Here is a 21,307-nt window from a genome sequence, read left to right on the forward strand (position 1 = left end):
ACCTTGTGATGGACCATCCAATAAAAATGTTTTTCCATGTTTTATTGATTTTCATGCTACCACTTAATCTATTATTTTCATGTTATTAATTTTTATGGCATAAGTTGATGCATCTAATTGAGATATTAAAGGTTCAAATCCCCCTATTCTTAAAAAAAAATTAATTTTTAATTTTTTTAGAAAGAAAAGGATATTATGCGTTGACTTACTTGAACTTGAGCCAACACATTGTTTTTTTTTTTTTTTTTGGGTTAAAAAAGCTTCATTACAAACTAAGCAGCAACAATACAATCAAAACAGATTCTATTACAAAACACCCCATTGAGGTCATCCTCAAAAACATCTAAAAGGTCCACAAGCGGACTATCAAAGGTAGAAAAATCAGCATCTAGACAATAGCTTAATCTAGCAAGACTATTCGCACACCTATTTGCCTGCTGGAAGCAATGATGAATACAAACCTGCGGAATGTGCGAAATCAAAAGTTTGCAATCATCCAACAGAGGCGATATGACATTATTCACATAAGAAGGATTATCCAAAGCATCCACAATAGCCTTGGCATCAAGTTCAACTTCAAAAGCATTAATGTTAAGGTTGCTGCATAAAAGAAGACCCTCCCTTAAACCCCATAGCTTAGCGGCAAAGCTGCTGGTCATGCCAATACTCCTACTAAAACCCATAATCCACCTACCTGCATCATCTCTGATGATGCTGGAAATAATACCACCAGTGAGTCACACGTTCCTCGTACGATCGCAAATGGCACCTGCACAACGAAAAGGAATAACCTAGCGGGGGGTACCGGTGTGGTACCGGCCAAACACCCTCCGAAGGTCAAGTTAGACTTATTCTCACTGCTCTAGAGTGCTAGAGAGGGTAAATTATGCGTACCTTGGTTTGTGAGGGCGCTTGAGTTTTTATAGTAGCGAGGGCTGCCCCTCTTTTCCTTGGAGTAGAAGTCTTTTCCTTATAGGAGTCTTCTTGGGCATATTTTACGGGATTCTTTCCATATAGGAATCCTTAGGTTTCATGAAACGTGGGGAGCAAGTTATTTACTTGTACACGTAAACATGCAGAACAATCATTCCGTAGACTGACGCCGTCAGTTTATGTTATCCCGTCAGTCTACGCTTATCCCGTCAACTTTAGGACGTTCAGCCCTGTGTAGTTCTTTTACTTCACGTCACCGTCAGCCTTGGAGGAATGCTGACGGCAAAACCATCTCGTCACTCTTGTCAAGTCTGTTCCGTCACCCTTGTCAAGTCCGTCCCGTCACCATTGTCAGCATAATTTTATCCTCATCAATCTCTAATCACCCCTCCACAACCTGCCATACCAGTGTTACCACAACAAGAGCCATCTGTGTTAAGCTTCCACCATCCTTGAACCGGCTTCTCCCACCTAATCCTCCTTAAAATTTTCCGAGTCATTAGCCTTGGAGAGGAAAGACAATGAAAAAATTCCACTGCTTGGTTTATAATCACCAAATCAAGCTTCGGATTCCTACTTTTACCATTGAAGACCGCATTGTTTCTACTCTTCCAGACATTCCACACAGCAAAAGGAAAAACAGCATTCCAAGGAGGGTGGTTAGCACCTAAACTGTGCTTAAATTTACTATTTAACATCATCCAATCCTGAAGGTTGCTACTCCAAAAGGCTTGATTAGAAGGTAAAATCCCCAACTGGTTCCACAGGCCTCTTAAAAGAGGGCAATCTCTCAAGGCATGTAAAATGCTTTCAACTCCTTCTTAGCATAAAGGGCAAGTAGTATCATGACTAATACCTCTCATCTCAAGGCAAACCTTAACTCCAATGCTATTATGGGCACACTTCCAAAGAAAAGTTCTAATCCTTGGAAGAGTATTCACTTTCCAAATCCAACGAGTTGGGAAAAGATCTATCCCTTCATCCCCCATGGCAATCCTATAAGCACTCTTCAAATCAAAGGTGCCTTTAGGAGATCCCGACCAAGCCAACTTATCAACACCTCTACTCAACAAAGTCACTGGGGTTGCTTGAATCAACCTTCTAACCTCAATAGGAAGATCAAAAGGAATCTTCCCTCAATCCCAACCAGTGTCTAACATAAAGTCTTTCACTTCTAGCTAACTAGCCTCCCTCATGATAGGACCCTGAATCAAGCCTCTAAGAGATCCTCCACTAGTCCAATTGTTTTGCCACACATTAAGCCCACTATCCTTACCAACCAACCATCTGCTACCCTTATTGAAAGTGTCCATACCTTTTTTCATCGCAACCCAAATGTGAGAACAAGGAAGCCTATTAGCATTGGTAGCAACTCTTCTTCTCGAATTACAATACTTCATATTCAAAACTCTAGCCCAAGGGGCCTCCTTCTCAGTATGGAATCTCCAATTAAGCTTAGAAAGGAGAGCTATATTCTTCCCCTTTGCAAATTGCAGCCCAAGCCCCCCTTCCTCCTTAGACTTTATCACCTTATCCCAACCAACCCAATGGATCTTCTTGGCAGCCTCAGAAGAACCCCACAAGAAATTTCGATTCAATCTATCTAATCCATTCAAAATTCTACCAGGCAACAAGTTACATTGCATGACATACGAAGGAACAGCAGCTAAAGAGGCTTGAATGAGAACATTCCGCCCCGCCAGAGAAAGCATGTTAGCCTTCCAACCCAAAAGCTTTTGTTTAGCTCTATCAAGGATGAAGTTGTACTCTTGAGAAGAAGATCCAGGATGCTTGAGAGGAAAGCCAAGATACTTCCCCAAGAAAGGAGTGGAAGCAAAACCCAGAATGTCACAAAGAGATTCCCTTGTGTCACGGTCTACATTTGGGGAGCAATACACCCTCGACTTTGCTTCACTCACAGATTGCCCCGATAACTCACAAAAATCATCAAGAACATTTCTAATGGCGGCACAATTAACCCAATCTGCCTTAGCAAAAAGGATGAGGTCATCCGCAAAGAAGAGATGAGAGAATTCAGGACCACTTTGAGAGGCTTTAATTGGATGCCAAGTCTTCATATTTCACTTCTCTTCTATTAACTGACCAAGGAAATCCATGCAAATGATGAACAGATACGGGGAGAGGGGGTCACCCTGCCTTATCCCTCTAGAAGGAAGAATTGGATCCAAGACTTCCCCATTAAACAAAATGGAGGTGGAGACCGTCGACACACAACTCATTATAACATCTATGAGCTGTGTGGGAAGGTTAATCCTAATAAGCATGCTCCGAATAAAACCCCACTCAAGCTTGTCATAAGCCTTCTCCAAATCAATCTTTAAGGCCATGTACCCCGTCTTCCCTTTCTTCTTCCCAAGGGAATGGATTATCTCTTGGGCAATGATGACATTATCAATACCCTTTCTACCCGGGACAAAAGCCGTCTGAAGGGGAGAAATAATCTTATCCAAAAAAGGTCTCAACCTTGCCACAATGATCTTGGTCACCACTTTATACACTGTATTACACAGGCTAATAGGTCTGTAATTACCTAAAGTCTCTGGACCTTGGATCTTAGGAATCAAAGCAATAAGAGTCTTATTCAGATGCCCAGGCACTTTCCCACTCCTAAAAATCTGCTTAACTTCCTCAATCATAAAGTCCCCCACAACCGGCCAAAATTTTTGGAAGAAGCCCGCATGAAGACCATCCGAACCCGAGGCTTTAAAAGGTTTTAAAGCCCACAAGGCAGCCTTGATTTCTATTTCAGTAACCTCTTCATTGATGCTCTCCCTCTCCCCATCTGATAGGCTGGCCTGACACTGGACAAAACTAGTCTCATCCCTTGAAACAGCCTCATGAGATGTTGTGTATATCCCACTAAAGCCGCTTCTAATAAACTCTTTAATATCATTCTCCTCAAGGATCCACTCCCCCACTAAATTCTTAATAGCCATGATTTGATTCCTTTTCCTCCTAACCAAAGTTGAGACATGGAAGAAAGCTGTATTACGATCCCCTTGAACCAACCAATTAACCCGAGACTTCAAAGCCCATAACTCCTCTTCTTGATTGAGAACAAGATCAAGATCCCTAAGGAGATCCACTTCTAGCTTGAGAAGAAAACTAGAAGGTTTAAAAGCAATAGCCTTCTGAATACCATTGATTCTAGCCATCAAAATTTTCTTCCTTGTAAAAATATTCCCGAACTGATTTTTATTCCAATCCATAACATTCCTAGTGAAGCTCTCAACGGCCTCAACAAGATTATCTGCAGCTCCCCAAGCTTGAGAAACAATAGCAGGGAATGTAGGGTCAAGCAACCAACACATTTGAAACCTAAACGGCCTCTTCTTCCCCCTACTTACACTTGGTTGCATCTCTAACAGAATAGGGCAGTGATCAGAGTGGTATCTAGGAAGATGGGTGATTTTAGTATCCGGATAAAGCAAACACCACTGAGGGTTCACAAAGAATCTGTCTATTCTCTCCTGAATCAAGGCTTGAATTTCCCTTCTATTGGTCCAAGTGTATCAAGGACCCGCAAAGCCGATGTCCATCATACTACATTTATCTAAACACTCCTTAAACAAAAGAGAGCTGTTCACACTAACCGCTCTACTACCAAATTTGTCATCATTAACCAAAGGTTCATTAAAATCCCTTGCTATAACCCAAGGTATATTATGAAGATCTGCTACATTCATAAGATTATTCCATAAAATATGTCTTTCAGCACACCTAGGACTAGCATACACAGCAGAAAAAAGCCAAATAACATTTGAACTGCGTACCTTAACCGTAAAGTGAATTTCTTGTTCAGTACTGGCCAAATGGGCAACGTCAACTCTTTCAGAATTCCACAGCACCCATATTCCACCAGCAAACCCAACTGCATCAGAGCGAATAACTCCATCAAAAGGGAGTCTCCCAGTGATTTCCCTAGCTCTATTAACCCCAACACGCGTTTTCATTACCACCAAAATAGCCGGATTATACTTCTGCACCATCTCCCAAACACGCTTCTGAAAAGAGGGCTTTGAAGCACCTCTACAATTCCAAATAATGCTATTCATAATGACAAATAAAGCTGGGACCAAGGTTATCAATTCCGTACCGTACCGGCTGTACCGGCCGGAATATACCGTACCGACCAGCAATCCGGTACACTCGACCCCCCTGCTTCGTACCAGAAAAAATACCGGCTGTTCCGGCCGTACCGGCCAATTTCGGGCAATACCGGCCAGTACTGGGCGTACCGGCCGGTACAAAATTTTTTTTTTTTTTTTTTTTTTTTTTTTTAGTTTTGTAATTTTTGAATTTTTGTTAGGACAGAATGATAACTTATTTGTATTAACTTATTAGTATTATTTGTTTTTTTAGTATGCAATGGTAACTTTTAAGCTTTCTATTTTATTTTTTTTTTTTTTTTCCCTTTTAATTGATACTAAAGTCTAAAATCATGAATAATTAGTTCTGAATTGAGGAAATGTTTTATGGTAAACTTTTATATTTATTATAATATATATATACACAGACACATACATACATACATACATACATACATATATATATATATATATATTTATAAATATAAAAAATAGCGGTAAACCCGAAACGGTACACCGGTATTGACCGGTATCCGAAATATATCGTACCGGTGGCCAAACCGGTACGGCCTCCGGTACGGTATTGACATCCTTGGCTGGGACAAGACAAAACTCAATGGTATGACCCATCATCACATCTTCCTTCCAACACCATCAGGTCCGCACCAAGTGCTATACATCCCCCACTCTCATCCCTTAATGAGCCATGATCAGATCGAGCTACTTGAAGACCCTCTCCAAGGTCGGTACAAACACCAGGACAGCCCAACATGCCGTCATTGCCGCCAGTTAGCTCTCTGTCCAAACCTTGAACTTCACTTTGTCCAAACCCATGATCCCAGTTCATACTCTTCGCCTCACAACCACTCCAATCACCCTGATTTTTCCCGGACCCGCCTCTTCGAACCAGACCCATCTCGGACTCTTCGATGGCAACGAGCTGAAGCTCTCAATCAGGCGACGGTGCGTTGAGTTGCGCCATATCAATCTGCCTCGAGTCCGCCCTTCTGGCCTCACAGTCACTCCTAACACCAAGCTTATCCCCGACACCACCTCTTCGAACCAAACCCATCTCAGTCTCGTCGACGGCAGCGAACTGAAAATCCCCACCAGGTGATGGCGTACTAAAATGCGCCATATCGATCTACTTCAAGTCTGCCCCTACAACGGCGACGACACCGGCTTGGCTCGTCCTCTGCGTTGGCGAGCTGTCCCTAGAGGTTTCTTCCCCAGCAGCACCGACCAATCTCATGCTTCCAACCCTTGAACGTGCCTCCATCTTCATAGCTTTGACTGAACCAGCTTTACGGGCTTTACCATTTTTTGGAATATTGACTTTCTTATTTGCATTGTGGGCCGACTCATCTTGGGCTTCCTTCCCAATTCTAAGAATGGCTTGCTCCAATTGGGCTTTCTCCAGAATCCTTAGAGGGGCCAGCTTCCTTTTTGCCTCCCTGTTAAGCCCGTTGGCATCCTCAGGCTTCTTAACATCAATCCAATTTCTCCTATTAGCTAGGAGAATACCGTTACTTCTCTGCTCCAAAGCATGACCGTGGCCAGGTAATGACCCACTACTTCTCTGGAATTTTGTATCTTTCTTCCTACGTGCCACGACCACCCAAGGTCCATACGATCCCTCATGCACGTCCTCTTGCACGGCATCGTCCTTTCCATGTGGTCCCAATTTTTTTCCAGCACTGTCAGCATCATGCACACCGTGTGTGCTTGCCCCTGTATCCCCTGCATCTTCCTTCTCCGCTGCCTCACACGGCGGCACCGGCCTAATAACATACGGACAAGCCTCTCTTTTATAGCCCATTCTTCCACACTCAAAACATAAATTATGGATGCCCTCATAAGTAACAGTTTGCTGGAGTTTACCTATCATCACCGTAGTGATAAGCGGTTTATCTACATCAACTTGGATACACAGCCTTGCAAACTTACGTCTAGATTCAGTCGCCGTGAAAGTATCAATCCTTAACACATTGCCAATAGCCTTCCCTATGTGCTGTAGAGCCTTAGCATTGTAGTATTCAATAGGTAACCCACTGAGTCTTATCCAAACTGCAATAGAAGACACCTTGGCTGATTTAGGCTTGAAATCTGGTTTCCATGGTCTAACCGATAGGAAGTGGTCTCCTAAGAACCAAGGACCTTTCTTCAACACAGTCTCAACATCCTCTTTCAATGACAACCTTATGAGGAAGAAGCCATGTTCAAGGTCTACAACATCTATACGCCCTGCTGGCTTCCACAAAGATAATAATCTAGCTTGGAGAAAATTTAATCCAACAGCTCTACCGTAAACTTTCACAATCAAAGCTCTTGCCCAAGGTCTTCGGATCTCTTGTTTAAGCTCCTTCGAGAACTTCACAGCTACCATACCTTGCCTAAGAGTTTCCACTTCGTCATCCGACTCAGGATCGTCATCCATGAACTCTTCAAAACAAAATGCCTGCGTGTATGCACCAGGTATTTCACCCACAAGCTTATCTCTAAATGAAACATTTTGGCTGCCTTGGCCCCCAACGAAGCTAGGAGATGGAGACCCCGAGCTATGGCCTTCACAAAAACCCGCATGATTCACATTTTTTACTTTTTTATTGCTTCGGGCAAGTTCCGCTTGTTCCTCGAGAGAGAGAGAGCGTTCCATGGGAGAGAGAGCCTTCATTAGTGCATGTCTGTTTGTGAGCCAACACATTGTTGGTATCAAAATTAATGACCTATTTATCTGAATAATTTTGACCTGACACAACTTCATTCAATTGAACTCAAATCCAACTGGATCCATTATTAGGTTTAGTCAATGTAGATAATTGTAATTTACACAAAGGAAAATTCAAATTTAACTCTATCTCTCTTGTAAAGATAACATTACAAGTCAAAAGTCTTGTAAATCGATTGCAAATGAAGATGTACAAAGTTTCAATCATTTATCTCTCAACTATCAAATTATGAAAGAATGAAAAAATAATAATGTGGGGAGATATAATGGTATTACTAGCACAAATGCCCAATGCCCAACAAAATAGAGAGAATGGGGATAAAGGGATACTGGACCAAGCCCAGTATAGACACTAAATGAAAGGGGGGTCAGTTGTTGTTAAGAGCTTGGGAATAGAAAAGCGTGACTCGCTAAGGAGTCCCTCTTCCTTGGAACATGGCTGAGGAACTATGTCATCTCTAGGAAGGACAAAAATAACAACGAGACTGACGAAGAAGGACAGCCGAGGAGCAAGAAGAGGTAGCACCTAAAATCGAGGTATTGTGCATAACAGATGTCTTCAGCCATTCAAAATAGTAAGTTAGGCAACGTTTGAAATAATAAAGGAAATTAGCATCTCGAGTTTCTAAAACTCGAGATCCATATTAGAACTCGAGTCTAAAAGACTCGCTCTGCGAGTGTGAAAATGCCACATAGATCTCGAGTCTTTAAAACTCGAGTTTCATGCAAAAAAATTTAACCTATAGTGGCGTTTTTAAGTCTTACAGTGACGTTTTAAAGCTCTATAGTGACGTTTTCCTGCAAATTTTTTTTTTATAAGTATAGGTTTACGGAGTCCTATAGTGGCGTTTTTAAGCCCTATAGTGACGTTTTATAGACCTATAGCTGCATTTTTATTCAATTTATGGAAATCGAGTCTTTAAAACTCGATTTTTAGCTTGATTTTTTTTACATATCGAGACTTAAAAACTCAAGTTTTATCTTGGAACTCGAGTTTTAGACACTCGAGATGCTAGTTTTCAACATTGTTTTGAAACGTGACAATTAACTAAATTTTTTTATATTTTTTGTTATTTAGAAAAAAAATTCCCTAAAATCAGCTAAAGTTCTCTATGTATTAAATTATTGTACCTACTAGACAGATGCTGCATTAAATGCCAAATGATCTGTCAGCATAGCGTTCTCCATCCAACACTCATTTACTCCTTGAAAAAGGAAGAAGAGAACTTTGATGGACAAGTGTTCTCCTCTACATCTCAAATCTATTGAGAAAGGAGCTGGAAAGTAGTATAAATACTCTCCTCCCTCCACAAAAGGGGATAGAAAAAAATCAGACAAGTATATATATATATATATATATATAGAAAGGAGCTGGAAAGTATTATAAATACTCTCCTCCCTCCACAAAAGGGGATAGAAAAAATCAGACAAGTATATATATATATATATATAGAGAGAGAGAGAGAGAGAGAGAGAGAGAGAGAGAGTTTTAATTTTAATTTTAATTTTTTTTTATATAAGATAGATATTTTATTTTAACTTAATCCAAATATATATAAATATATATCTGTGTGTGTGTGTGTGAAGTTCTTTCTTATAGACTTGAACTCGGCCCTTGTTTCTAACACTCCACAAATACTTAAAGCATTCGCATTAGGTTTCTTCAAACTATTCTATTTTACCATCTCAAAACCTACTTTATCATTTATACCATACCATTTTACATCACTCTCAACATCCCAACTTTTATTTTCCTATTCTACTCATTAAAATAATATATCTACCTAATAAAATATATTTTTTCCTTTTTTGTTTTTTCCCAATTTTCTACTCCCACGCGTATACATCTTCCAGACTTTTCTTAACTTTTCACCTTCTTCCAGACTCCTCCACACGCGCCTCCACTGCTAACAAGCTAACAAGCTCACAAGCTCCCTCAACCTCTAGCACCGCGCCTCCATTGCCCAATCACCACCACCGCACCTCCACCATGCCCACCACGCCACCACTGCCCACCAAAATCCCACCGAAACAAAAACTCATACATCGCCGATCAACACCGAAAAAAAAAAAAATCAAAACCTAGACACTACCACCACTGCCGTCGCTAAATCAACGTTTCCTCCATCGTTGATCAACCCCGATTGGCAAGAATCACAGCATCACAACAAGGAAAATATATATATATATATATATATATATTATTTTGTGGAAACCAGACGTGTCAATCACAACATCAACATTTCCTCCACTGTGATGTGTGATGTTGATGTTGGGAGGAGGATGATGTTTGGGTCTGAAGAGAGGAGAGAGCAAATGAGAAAGAGAGAAGGAAGAGAGAGAAGAGAACATAAATAATGAAAGAGAGGAGAGAGAAATTTCGGGGAAAAGCACTTAATTTTTTTTTTTTTAAATATTGCTACAGTGCAATTCTATCTTTACAATTACACTAAAGCAGTATTGCAAAAAAATTTGCAATACTTGGTTTTTGCAATCCCAGATGCTGAGTACTTTAGGGCTTGAAAATGTCAAATTCTCTTTACATTTGGCATTTGCAATCCCAATGCTGATACTCTTATAATTGTGAGTGACCATCGTACCAAAAATATGCAGTGATCTATCAAATTAGTTAAATACTTGTGAATCTATCTCTTTAGTTCATACTCTCTTATTTTCCTACTTAGCTATCTCATTGTGAATTTCACAGCATTAAATAAAAATTAATTGTCAATGTTTTCTGCTGAATAAATTAATTGGGAGTTTAATAGTCTGTTTTTAACCCCACAAATAACTTTTCAAAAATTTTGGCTAATTTCCCTTAATTTTATTCTTGTTATTATAAAAAGAAGAAAAAAAAGAATAATAAAATAAAATCCATATAAAACGGACGTTCCCTTTACCCCTCTCTTATCCTTCTCTGGTTCAAAAAAGTGAGGTTGGAAAATTTCATCAAATCTCAAATTTTTATTTATTTTTTTTGCCACCATCCACTAAAAAAAATCCAAATGCCAACAAATTTAAACCCCTCCGCTCATTTTCTGCAACCCCATTTCTTCCCTCCGTTTAATTGCTAAGAAAACGCAGGAATAACAAAACAATAATTTTCTCAGCAACCAAACACTCCCCAACAAATGGAAGTGGAAGTGAAAGTCAGACTCCCAGACTCAACCTCCCACCAAAAACTCTCTACACTCCTCTCCTCATTCCACACCAAAACCCTTCTCCAAGAAAACGTCTTCTTCGATGGCTCCGACTCCCAACTCTCCTCCAACCTCGCCGTCCTCCGCCTCCGCTTCATCACCGCCACCGCCACCGCTCCTAACCACTGTGTCCTCTCCCTCAAGGCCCAACCCGTAATTTCACAAGGAATAAGCCGTGCCCAGGAGCTGGAAGAACCCATGGACCCCACTCTCGGTCGCGCCTGTATAGCCGAGCCATGGCGGCTCTTGTCAGTCACTGACTCCGCCATTGTTGAGAGAGTGAAGCAAGAGTTTGGGGTTTCTGGGTTGGTTTGCTTAGGTGGGTTTAGGAATGTGAGGTCGGTGTATGATTGGCAAGGGTTAAAGATTGAGGTAGATGAGACTAACTTTGATTTTGGGACGTGTTATGAGGTGGAATGTGAGACTGGTGATCCTGAACGGGACAAGAAGGTGATTGAGAAGTTTTTGGAGGATAATGGGATTGGGTTTGAGTATTCCCAGGTGTCCAAATTTGCGGTGTTTCGTTCAGGCAAGTTGCCATTGTAAGTCTGTCTCTAATGTTTTGAATTTGTTTTTGTTCTGTGATGCAGTACTAATGTAATCATAGGTCTTAGAATTGGACAGGTTTTTGTTTGCTCTAATGTGTGTGTTTGTTGATAATTGGATAGTTACAACAGGGGGAGGTGAAATTAAATTTGAACCTGAATGTTTTAGTTGAAAACAGCAGGAGGTGCCAGTTAACTTTTGAGTTTAGTTTGGTGTGTCCTACATCAGGAAAAAAGAAGAAGAAAATTTCCTCTTCTCTAGGTTACTTCTAGTAATAAACAATCAACAAAGTATATGTAAAGTCACTCGAAATAATGTTTTAGCTCATGGATAATACAATCTGCTTAAGATAATGCCTTGTGAAGCAGAGGTTATTGGTGTGAATATTCTTATTTCCCTTTCATTGGGGTCAAAGTCACTAATGTTTGATTAAGGTTCCTAGTAGCAAGGTGGAAATGTTATGCATGTGAAGATACTGAAAAATGAAGAGTATTTTGCAAGCTATTAAATGGGAAGTAAAGTTGAGTTGTTGCAAGAGGGAGAATTAAAAACACAGTTCTAAACAGGGCTTCATGCTGCTGCTGGGGGATCCCAGTTTCTGTCCTGAAGAAGACCTCTAATTAGAGCTCATATGTGCAATGCTTATATCTGAGTAGGGACTTGATTTGGGATAATTTGTGTAGTTTAGCATATTGCTGAGTATGGCATGCTGGCTCAGTTGTATTACTGACTTCTCTGTGGTGTTTATGCTCAATAAAATTTCTGCTTACTTTAAAAAAAGGAAAAAAGAAAAAAAAGAAGAAAAAACATCTGGTAGCTGAAAAGGGCGTGTGTATCCATCCTTTTTATGTATGTTCTTTCAGATGCTTAATGTAAGTTCATATTTTTCCCCTCCTATATGTCTAACTTCTTTGTATATCTTTGTCTGTAGTTTTCAGTCATGAGTATTTCACTCCTAGTTCATTTGGCTACAATACGTGAGTCATGAATGTTTTCTTGTCATTGTTGTAATGTTTACTACTCTGTCTATTGTCTATTTTGTATTAGTGAGTCAATAAAAGATGAAACTCATTAGCCTGGTCTAAGGAAAGTTCTAATGAGGATAGCCTAGAATTTTCTTATTTGGTGGCATGATATTAGATTCTCTATTCTAACAATGATTGTTTTTGTCATGTTGTCAATTTACTGGCAGAGTCATCACTATAGAGATCACACATTCCTGAACTTTTCATTTAAGATAATGACTTTGAGTTGTTGGTGGTTCCCTTGATTCTCTGGATATGAATTGCTCAAGTGTGTCTAGAGAAGTAGGTACGCTTATTTCAGTTGTAGAGAGGGGGAATATAAATGGTAATATTTGATTACCTTCCACATAGGTGCATCTCCCTCGTCAACACCTATGGGTTAGAAGAGCCAATGCTTTCAAGTTTATCTAAAATTTGACATTAGTTTTGCTGGTAGTTGATCAGTCAGTTAATTCTGAATGGCCTCCTTTCAAATGGTAAAATTACCTTTAGCATAGGTGTTGATATGAAGAGTTTGAGCCTTGGTGCAATGGCAAGTGCCTTCCACTAAAAGCGATAGGTCGCAGGTTTGAGTTCGGAAATCGGCCTCATCAGTAATTGGGGGTAAGGCTGCCTACAATTAATTCTCCCAAATTTCACAAAAGTGGGAGTTTTGTGCACTAGACACAATCTTTTCATAAGTGTTGATATGAAGCCCAATGACAGAATGACCAGGGTGGATATAATCTCAACCCAATGTCTTGTATTACGTTGCATGACTAAGATTTCTGTAACTATACTCATGTACTTGGCCCTAGTCTCCTATGATATTTCCTGTCCGCAGACTTCCTTTTTTCCCCCTTTTCTTTTTTCCCCCTTTTCTTTTTTCTTGACTCTTCATAATTCTCTTACATTTCTTTGTAGGAGCTCTTGAGTTTGAATAACTTTGTGACTGTACTCTCTGAACTTTGGGGTGCTTTTGTTTTGCTGTCCACTATATTGCTGCAAGTGAAGCTTCAATTATCAAATTGTTACTTTTATTATCATCCAGTTCCTCTCTTTCTTTTACTTTGGTTTCCAATAGATACCAAAGGATTTTTTTGAGCATTTTTGCTTTAGCTAAAAGTGGGTGGAAATTTATAATCAATAAAAGGAAGTTTCTTTGAGTGGCATTAAATTCACCTCAGATAGCAAATAAGAGTTCAAGTGGCACTAAATTTAGCTTATCTTCAAAGAACAGAGTTACATTTGCAGGACTCAATTTCTTGGGTAGCCACCATTGAGATGCTCAAGTTTTGGCATGCAAAGACATTGCTAAATCGCTCTCTCTCCCCCACCCCCACCCACACCCCCCCCCCCCCAAAAAAAAAAAACTGAAGTTTTGGCATATTTAGGTTATATTGCTTATCACTAGTGAGGCATGTTTACTAATTCTATTGCGGTTGGGGTATGGGCAACATAGAACCAACCACTTTGTCCCGCAGTTGACCTTGTCTAGTCCTCCTTAGATTGTTGCTTAGTTGAGTAAAGACCTCCGTCACTTCTCAACTGTCCAGTAAGGTGGAATGTGACCAAGGTGTTCATGAATGGCTAAGGGAAAGAGATTTTTCTTTTTATTTGGCAAAAAAAATACAAGAAGCCCATTTTTGTAATAGAAGGTTCTAAAGATTAAGCAAAAGGAAACCCAAATCAAAGAAGAAAAAAAGAAAATTAGACCTAGTAAAGCTCACCTTTATTAAAAACAGAAAAATAGGAGTTAAAATGAAAAGATGGTTATGATAGAGAGAGGGAGAGAGAAATCAAATTTATGGTTTCGCCGGTTTGATTTTATTTTTTTTTTTTTTAAAAATCTATTTATTATAGGTTGGGTTTGGGTAATATCTGAACTTGATTTGCCCCGATTCCCTAATGGGCCTGGCAAAACCCATTCCATTCGGGCAAGTGCCAATGGGATTGCCATCCCTACTTCATCCTTGTCAGTATGTGACAATTGTTGAACATATTGGCCGAATGGCTTGTATGCCTTAGTGAATATCCAAATAACATCTAAACCCAAAATATCACTAAGTTAAAGAGTTCACAACGTGACTTAGGAGTACTTTGGTGTAGCAGTTTGTAAGGTTTCTGGTATGGCACAATGGTTCATCGTTCACCTAAAAAATTGTTAGGGATTGTTCCTATGAAGGCTTGGGGCACATGTTTCATCAATTTGTCACTTGTGGTTAAAGGTACAATGGCCAAGTGTCACCCACATCGTTGCTAACTTATCATTTGTTTTGTTTGAAATTTTATAATTTGCTAATTACAACAATGGGGGAGGGACTCCAAAAAGAGAATATGTAATATCACTGAGTTATAAGGTTTTTTACGTTAGCGTATCCCTTTCATTTCACACCACACTTTTGAGACTCCAAAACCATTTTTGGGTCATATTATTATAGATGTTCTTGAACTCTTGTTCCTTGAAGTATTGAACACATCCAAGATCTACCAAATTACAAGTAAAGTGCGTTTTGTCAAAGGATTAGTTAATTTTATATGACATATGTTCATAATAAGTTCCACATATGTCCTAACAAATGAAATTGAAAAAAAAATTACACAGCATCACGCGAAACAAAGGGAGCTATATCTTTAGGAACATATTCCATTTTTATAGTTGTGTTTTCCTTTATACTTGACATGAGTATATGCTATGTGTGAATGTATTCACCTTCTTTTGCACATAGATATACTAAATCTAAGGGATTTAAAGGAAAAATCAACCTCACACCTTGGTAAATCTTCATATCCTAAACTAATATGGTGAGTGGAGATTACTCCTTGTGCACCACCATTTTGGTTCAACTATGATTTTAAAGATTTAGCTAAGGTAGGTCTTCTTAGACTAATCTCTAACACCAAAATCAATGTAGTGAGTGGAGGGCTATCCTTATGCACCACCATATTTGATTTTCCATGGGTGTGAAGATTTATTCAAGGGGGTTTGGCTTACTTCCAGTACTTTTTTAACTGGAATCTCATTTTATTTTAATAAAAACTGCCGCATCATCCACTAATTAAATAAAATGTGGAGATTAAAACTCACTACCACTTGTCATTGTACATTTAAAATATAAGGACATATCTAGTTAAAAAAGTACTGGAGGTAAGCCAAACTCTATTCAAGGAAGATTTCATTTACTTTTTGTCTTTAAATTCATATATTGCTTTTAACTTCCACACACACACAATATATATATATATATATACGTATGTATTTACATTCTTTTATTGCTTTATGTCTTTACATTAAGCCCTATTTATTTCCCTTGTTTCCTTCTCAGCCTAAATCACCAGACAATGAGAAGTTTGATTCAAGCAAACCTCTTAAAATGTTAAAAAATACTCCAATAACCATCCCTTTTCAATAAATCTTTAAAAGATGCAAACATTTTAAGTTCACCCTTGAATAAAAAGCCTTTCAATGAAGCATTTTTAAAGCTTCAATAAGTGCCATTTTCAAAATAAATCTTAAGAAGTCAAAATAAAACTCTCTTCTTTAAAAAATAAACAGAAACCATGGATTTTTACTTCCAAAAGGACCAAAACCATCTTTTTTTTTCTTTTTCTTTTTTTTCTAAAACATGGAAACAATTTTCTTAAAACAAATCCCTTTTCTTGAATAGTTTTGATTTTAATCTTGGATATGGTTTCTAAAGTGCATAAAAATATTTTTTTAAAAAAATATAAAATTGCTCTTTCTTTATGTTTTCCCCTCAAAAGCCTTTTTTTCATAAAATTTCAAGAGAGAATCCCTTTTTCAAAATTCCTTTTGCCAAAATTCCCTTTGTTTTAAAATGAGAATTTTTCCAAAAAGTCATGATGTTTTCCAAAGGACAATACTCATCTTTTCAAATGTAAGTAAATGGTGTTTTCTATCTTTTGTTTTCAATCAATTTCTTTTTTGCACAATTTTTAAAGAGGTTGATATGTATCCATGATTCATTTTAATTGAATTGATGGTATGTGATCAAGCTAACATATCCCCCTCCTTCCTACACTAACCATTTTGGTTTATTGTGTTTGTGCATAGGAGTGAAACTTGGAGAATAAACTTGGCTTATTACTCTAAATGCATAATGTGATATCTTTCCTCTCCCTTCCTTTCTTTTATGTTGTATAGTATTATATATTCACATGCTAGATACATAATAAATATAATACTCACATGCTAGTTATATATATTTACCTTCTTGCATTTTAATTTTCACATATTATTTATATATACTCACATGTTTGCTTGTAAATTACTCTTTGCAATAATATTCACATGTTATTTAGATATGTAAATAAGATATTATGTATATGTATTGTTTTGTACAAAACATTTTCAAAAATAAATGCCAAGTATTCTATTTATCTTTCTAAAATACGAATGTTGTGATTAAATTAAAATAAGGTGCTATTCTTTTGATAAGCAATGTAGGGTATTTAACACCTTTCCCACCTATAACCAAATTTTCAAGTCCAAGAATCTTTGGTTTGAGACTCTGGTTACCTTAATTAATTTAAGAACCCTTGAATTGGTTTTAGTTAATTAGGTGATTAAAACAAATTAGACAAATAGGTGACGAATCACACTTAGAACAAAACCAATAATTGGTGACAACTCCATAAAATAAAAATAGGAAAAAAGATTCACACACACACACCTTACCTTAGTAACACGTGCACATTTAACACATTGTCAAATGCCCAAATGTGCGAATACTTGAGAGGGGAGAGCTCAGAACTCTCATGCCTCTCCCAAAATCTCACCCAAGGGCATCTACACTATAAATCCAATAACCATAAGCTTATTCAGAGATGGATATTAGGAATTAATGCCCCAGACTTGCTATAAAACATTGTCACCAAACTATGCATTTATCGGCAAGATTTTACCTACCTCACCAACCTTATTCACTCTTCCAAGCTTGAATCCAATCTTCTGATATAAGAAGCAACATATTCCAAAGGTGATCTAGGGTGTGTCATGGAGCAAATAACCTTCTCTCTCCTTCACCAATCCCTTCTTTATGCTCATTATATAGTGATCATAATAACAATAATAAATATATTTTTTTTAATATTCTCCTTTGTGATTTAGTGTCTTGTGTATTTCTCCACAATGTAGTGATGCACCATTTGCTTCCATTTTTCAATTGGAGTGACTAGTGAGTAGTGGGCTTGACTCTTTTATATATATATATATATATATATATATATACACTTTCAAACATATGTTGACAAGCTCAAGTTCATTTTCCCTTCCAAAATCAACTCCAATGGTTGTTTTTTAAGAGATTAAACGTTATTTGAAACTAGCCTCATTACACGCGCTTTGTGCATGACTCTTTTTTATCTTTTATTTTGTCCTAAGTGTCATTTAAAAGTGAGATAGAGATAATGTCCTAATTTTTAGGATCTTTCTCTACCAAGTTGTTGATAAAAGTTTAAAATTTTGAATTGAAAATAAAAAATGATAATTTAGATTGGAGAAGATAAAGGAAAAAACCTAAAATTTTGAAATTTTTAAAAAATAGTAAATTACTCTTTTAACCATTTGTGTTTTTTAAATTTAAAATTATTTAACTAGAAGATAGGAGGCATTTTAGAGGGTTAAAGAATTTGTGTGAGAATATTTTAGTGTGCAAAATGATAAAACCCAAATAAAGAATCATGTTATTAATAGTATATATGATGATGAAGATTCCAATTACTGTAATTAGTTGTTTATGATTGGATCCCAACCAATCAAAACTAGAAATATTTAAGGTTAGTTTCAAATAACGTCTCTAAAAAGAGGCAAAATTTGCTCAACAGCATCTTTTTAGAAAAATATTAGATAAATAGCATGCAGTTGAAAGTATTTAGTAAGTTGAACTGTTTTTGGAACTCGAGTTTGTCAAACTCGAGTTCCAACCCAAAATCGAGTTTCCCAAACTCGATTTACTCTTGGATAACACCTGGCGTGGATTAAAAAAAAAAAAAAACAAAAACGTGGAACTTGAGTTTAGTAAACTGGAGTTCCATGCTTTTAAAAAAAATAACGGAACTCATGTTTCCTACACTCAAGTTCCATCTGGGTTATTTTTTTTAAAAGCATGGAACTCGAGTTCCACGTGGTTTTTTTTTTTTTTTAATTTAATTCCACGTCAGGTGTTATCCAATGGGTTGGAACTCGAGTTTGACAAACTCGAGTTTCAAAAAAGTCCAACTTACTAAATAAGTTCAAACGCGTACTAATCATCGAATTTTTTCTCAGAAGTGTACTATGGGGGCCAGTTAATCAGGAGGTACTGTTAAGGCTATACTAACTGGGCCTATGGCCCAATCCGAGGACATTAGCTAATTAGAGGATGGCCAAATAAGATTATAAGGGGAACAGAATAAAGAGAAAAGTAGAGATAATATGAGATAAGTCCAACGAATGTCCGAGGGAAAAAGTCATCTCGGAAACAAGGGTCCGAGGTCAGTGAGAGTGTCATATCATCATAGACTTTCTTCGAAATTACATCACAACTAAGAGTTGGACGTTGGACAAGGGGTAAGAAAGGAGAAGGGAAACAAATATCTTCAAAAAGCTGCTGCCTCCACATTAAATGCCTCCCAACTAACTCTCTGGCCGCATTAATGTGAAAGTGATGCCTGAACGGTGGTCAAGCAGCCTTATAGCTACTAGTTGATGGCTCTGGGAGGTGTTGGATGGGATAGGAAGGAGTTCCCAGAATCTAACCTACACGTGTATGGTAGGGATGATACCAAGATTGTAGTATATAGCATGGAAAGATGAACTAAAAGGGGGTATAAAAAAAAAGTCAAGCAATTTTTGCAATAAGACTGTGAACTCTTGTAACTTTGTTTATAAACAAGACAATATAATATAAGCTCCTCCAGCCACTTCGAGGACAAATTTTCTTGTCTAACTTGTGTTTAATAGCCTTAAATTAGCAAATTTTATAGTTTTTCTTCTGGAGTAGATCTAGTTCTTTCATCCACGCTCTACAAATTTATTGTTTGGGCTTTTTTGGGCTAAAATTCAATCCTATATTGGTCCAATCCAATTTGAGTCCTTACAATTGGCGCCGTCTGTGGGGAGGACTTGATTTATTCTGAAAGAAATTCAGGTACAACGTTCATGATGGAGGAAGCAGGTCCCCATCAGGCAGCAGCAGGGCCATGCCAGGTAGATGCTAATCTACATCAAGCCGAATCAAGGGGTTCTCAGCGTAGCGATCCGCGTAGGAGCCTTGAACGAAGAAGAGGCTGTGAGGGAAGTGTGCACACAATTCATATCAATAAAAGTCAATCTTGAGGGAAGAGCCATGTTTCCCATGCAAAAAATGACAGAGACATGCAACATGAAATTGACGAGTTAAAGAGGGAATTGCGTCATGCTCGGCGAAGACGTTCATCGCCTAGCTCCGAACCGTCCTCTGAAGAGATAGATGGTGCTAGTTATAGGTGGAGATCCAGAACTCTGCCCAGTGAGACCTTTTCCTACGATGAGGAGCACCACCATAGACGTAGATACAAAAGCCCGCCTTGCAAAGGCTTGGGGAATGATGCCATGAACAAGGCGCTAAGTCAAGTTTCTAAGTCACCCTTCACACAAAACATAGAAGATGCGAGTCTTCCTCGGCGATTCCATTAACCCACGTTCACCATTTATAATGATCGAACAGACCTGGTAGAACATGTCAACCATTTCAATCAAAGGATGGTCGTTCACTCCAAGGATGAGGCCTTGATATGTAAGGTCTTTCCATCTAGTTTGGGCCAAGTGGCGATGAGGTGGTTCAACGGTTTAAAGGCGAACTCTATTGACTCCTTTAAGAAACTCATCTGGGCTTTTGGTGCTCGCTTTATTACTTGTAGCAGGGTTCCTCTGCCTTTGGGATCATTATTATCTATGTCCATGCAGGAGGGTGAGACTTTGAAGGCTTATTCAGATAGAAATTGGGAGATGTTTAACAAAATAGAAGGAGATTACGATGATGTGGCCATTAGCACTTTTAAGGCAGGTCTTCTAGCCGAGCATGATTTGAGGAAATCTCTAACTGGTAAACCTGTTATCAGTGTACGCCAATTGATGGATCAGATTGACAAGTACATAAGAGTAGAAGAAGACCAATTGCAGGGGAAAGGAAAGGCTAAGGTGGTCCCTCAAGAGAGAAGGGATTTCAGGTCGGACCGGTACAATAGTAATCGACCTCGGAAAGACTTTGTTGGGCAGCCAGGATCTGCCAACACCCAGGTGGTTAACGCTGTATTTCGAGAGTCAGTGCAACAGGTGCTGGAGAAGATTAAGAATGAGTTGTTCTTCAAATGGCCAAACAAGATGGCAGGAGATCCACTACAACAAATATGACTTTTTTCAAGGGTCAAAACCCTTAAAAAAAGTATTAAAAAACCTTGAAAAAAATTATTTTAAGAGTCCAATTGACCCTTGATAACCTTCGAAACATATACTGTTGAAAATGAAATTTTAAAGGCCTTCGTGGCCCTCAAAACAAGTGCTCTAATCTTATTTTGAGGGTCAAGAGACCCTTAAATAACCTTTTACCAAGGTTTAAAATATTTATATTTACAACCCTTAATAAATGAGGTTATTTAAGGAGTCTCTTGACCCTCAAAATAAGATTTTATTTTATTTAAAAAAAAAAAAACCACAATAATGCACAAAATATATATATATATACACACACACACACACACACAAAAATTCACAATTGTTGAGATGATATGCTTTGATATTGATTT

The 21,307-nt window shown here is 38.2% G+C and overlaps 2 protein-coding genes across 2 annotated transcripts; one reads left to right on the top strand and one right to left on the bottom strand.

The window, feature by feature from the left end:
- Positions 1–272: 272 nt before the first annotated feature.
- LOC126728105 (uncharacterized) lies at positions 273–683 on the bottom strand. Its single transcript, XM_050433975.1, has one exon. The coding sequence runs from the start codon at positions 681–683 to the stop codon at positions 273–275; it is 411 nt and encodes a 136-aa protein (XP_050289932.1).
- Positions 684–10,678: 9,995 nt separating this feature from the next.
- Positions 10,679–12,411, top strand: LOC126725797 (triphosphate tunnel metalloenzyme 3-like). The gene has a single exon (XM_050430719.1). The coding sequence runs from the start codon at positions 10,902–10,904 to the stop codon at positions 11,514–11,516; it is 615 nt and encodes a 204-aa protein (XP_050286676.1). The 5' UTR covers positions 10,679–10,901; the 3' UTR covers positions 11,517–12,411.
- The last annotated feature ends 8,896 nt before the right edge of the window (positions 12,412–21,307 follow it).

Source organism: Quercus robur, chromosome 5 (genome assembly GCF_932294415.1).
Source record: "Quercus robur chromosome 5, dhQueRobu3.1, whole genome shotgun sequence".
In the NCBI taxonomy this organism is placed as follows: domain Eukaryota; kingdom Viridiplantae; phylum Streptophyta; class Magnoliopsida; order Fagales; family Fagaceae; genus Quercus; species Quercus robur.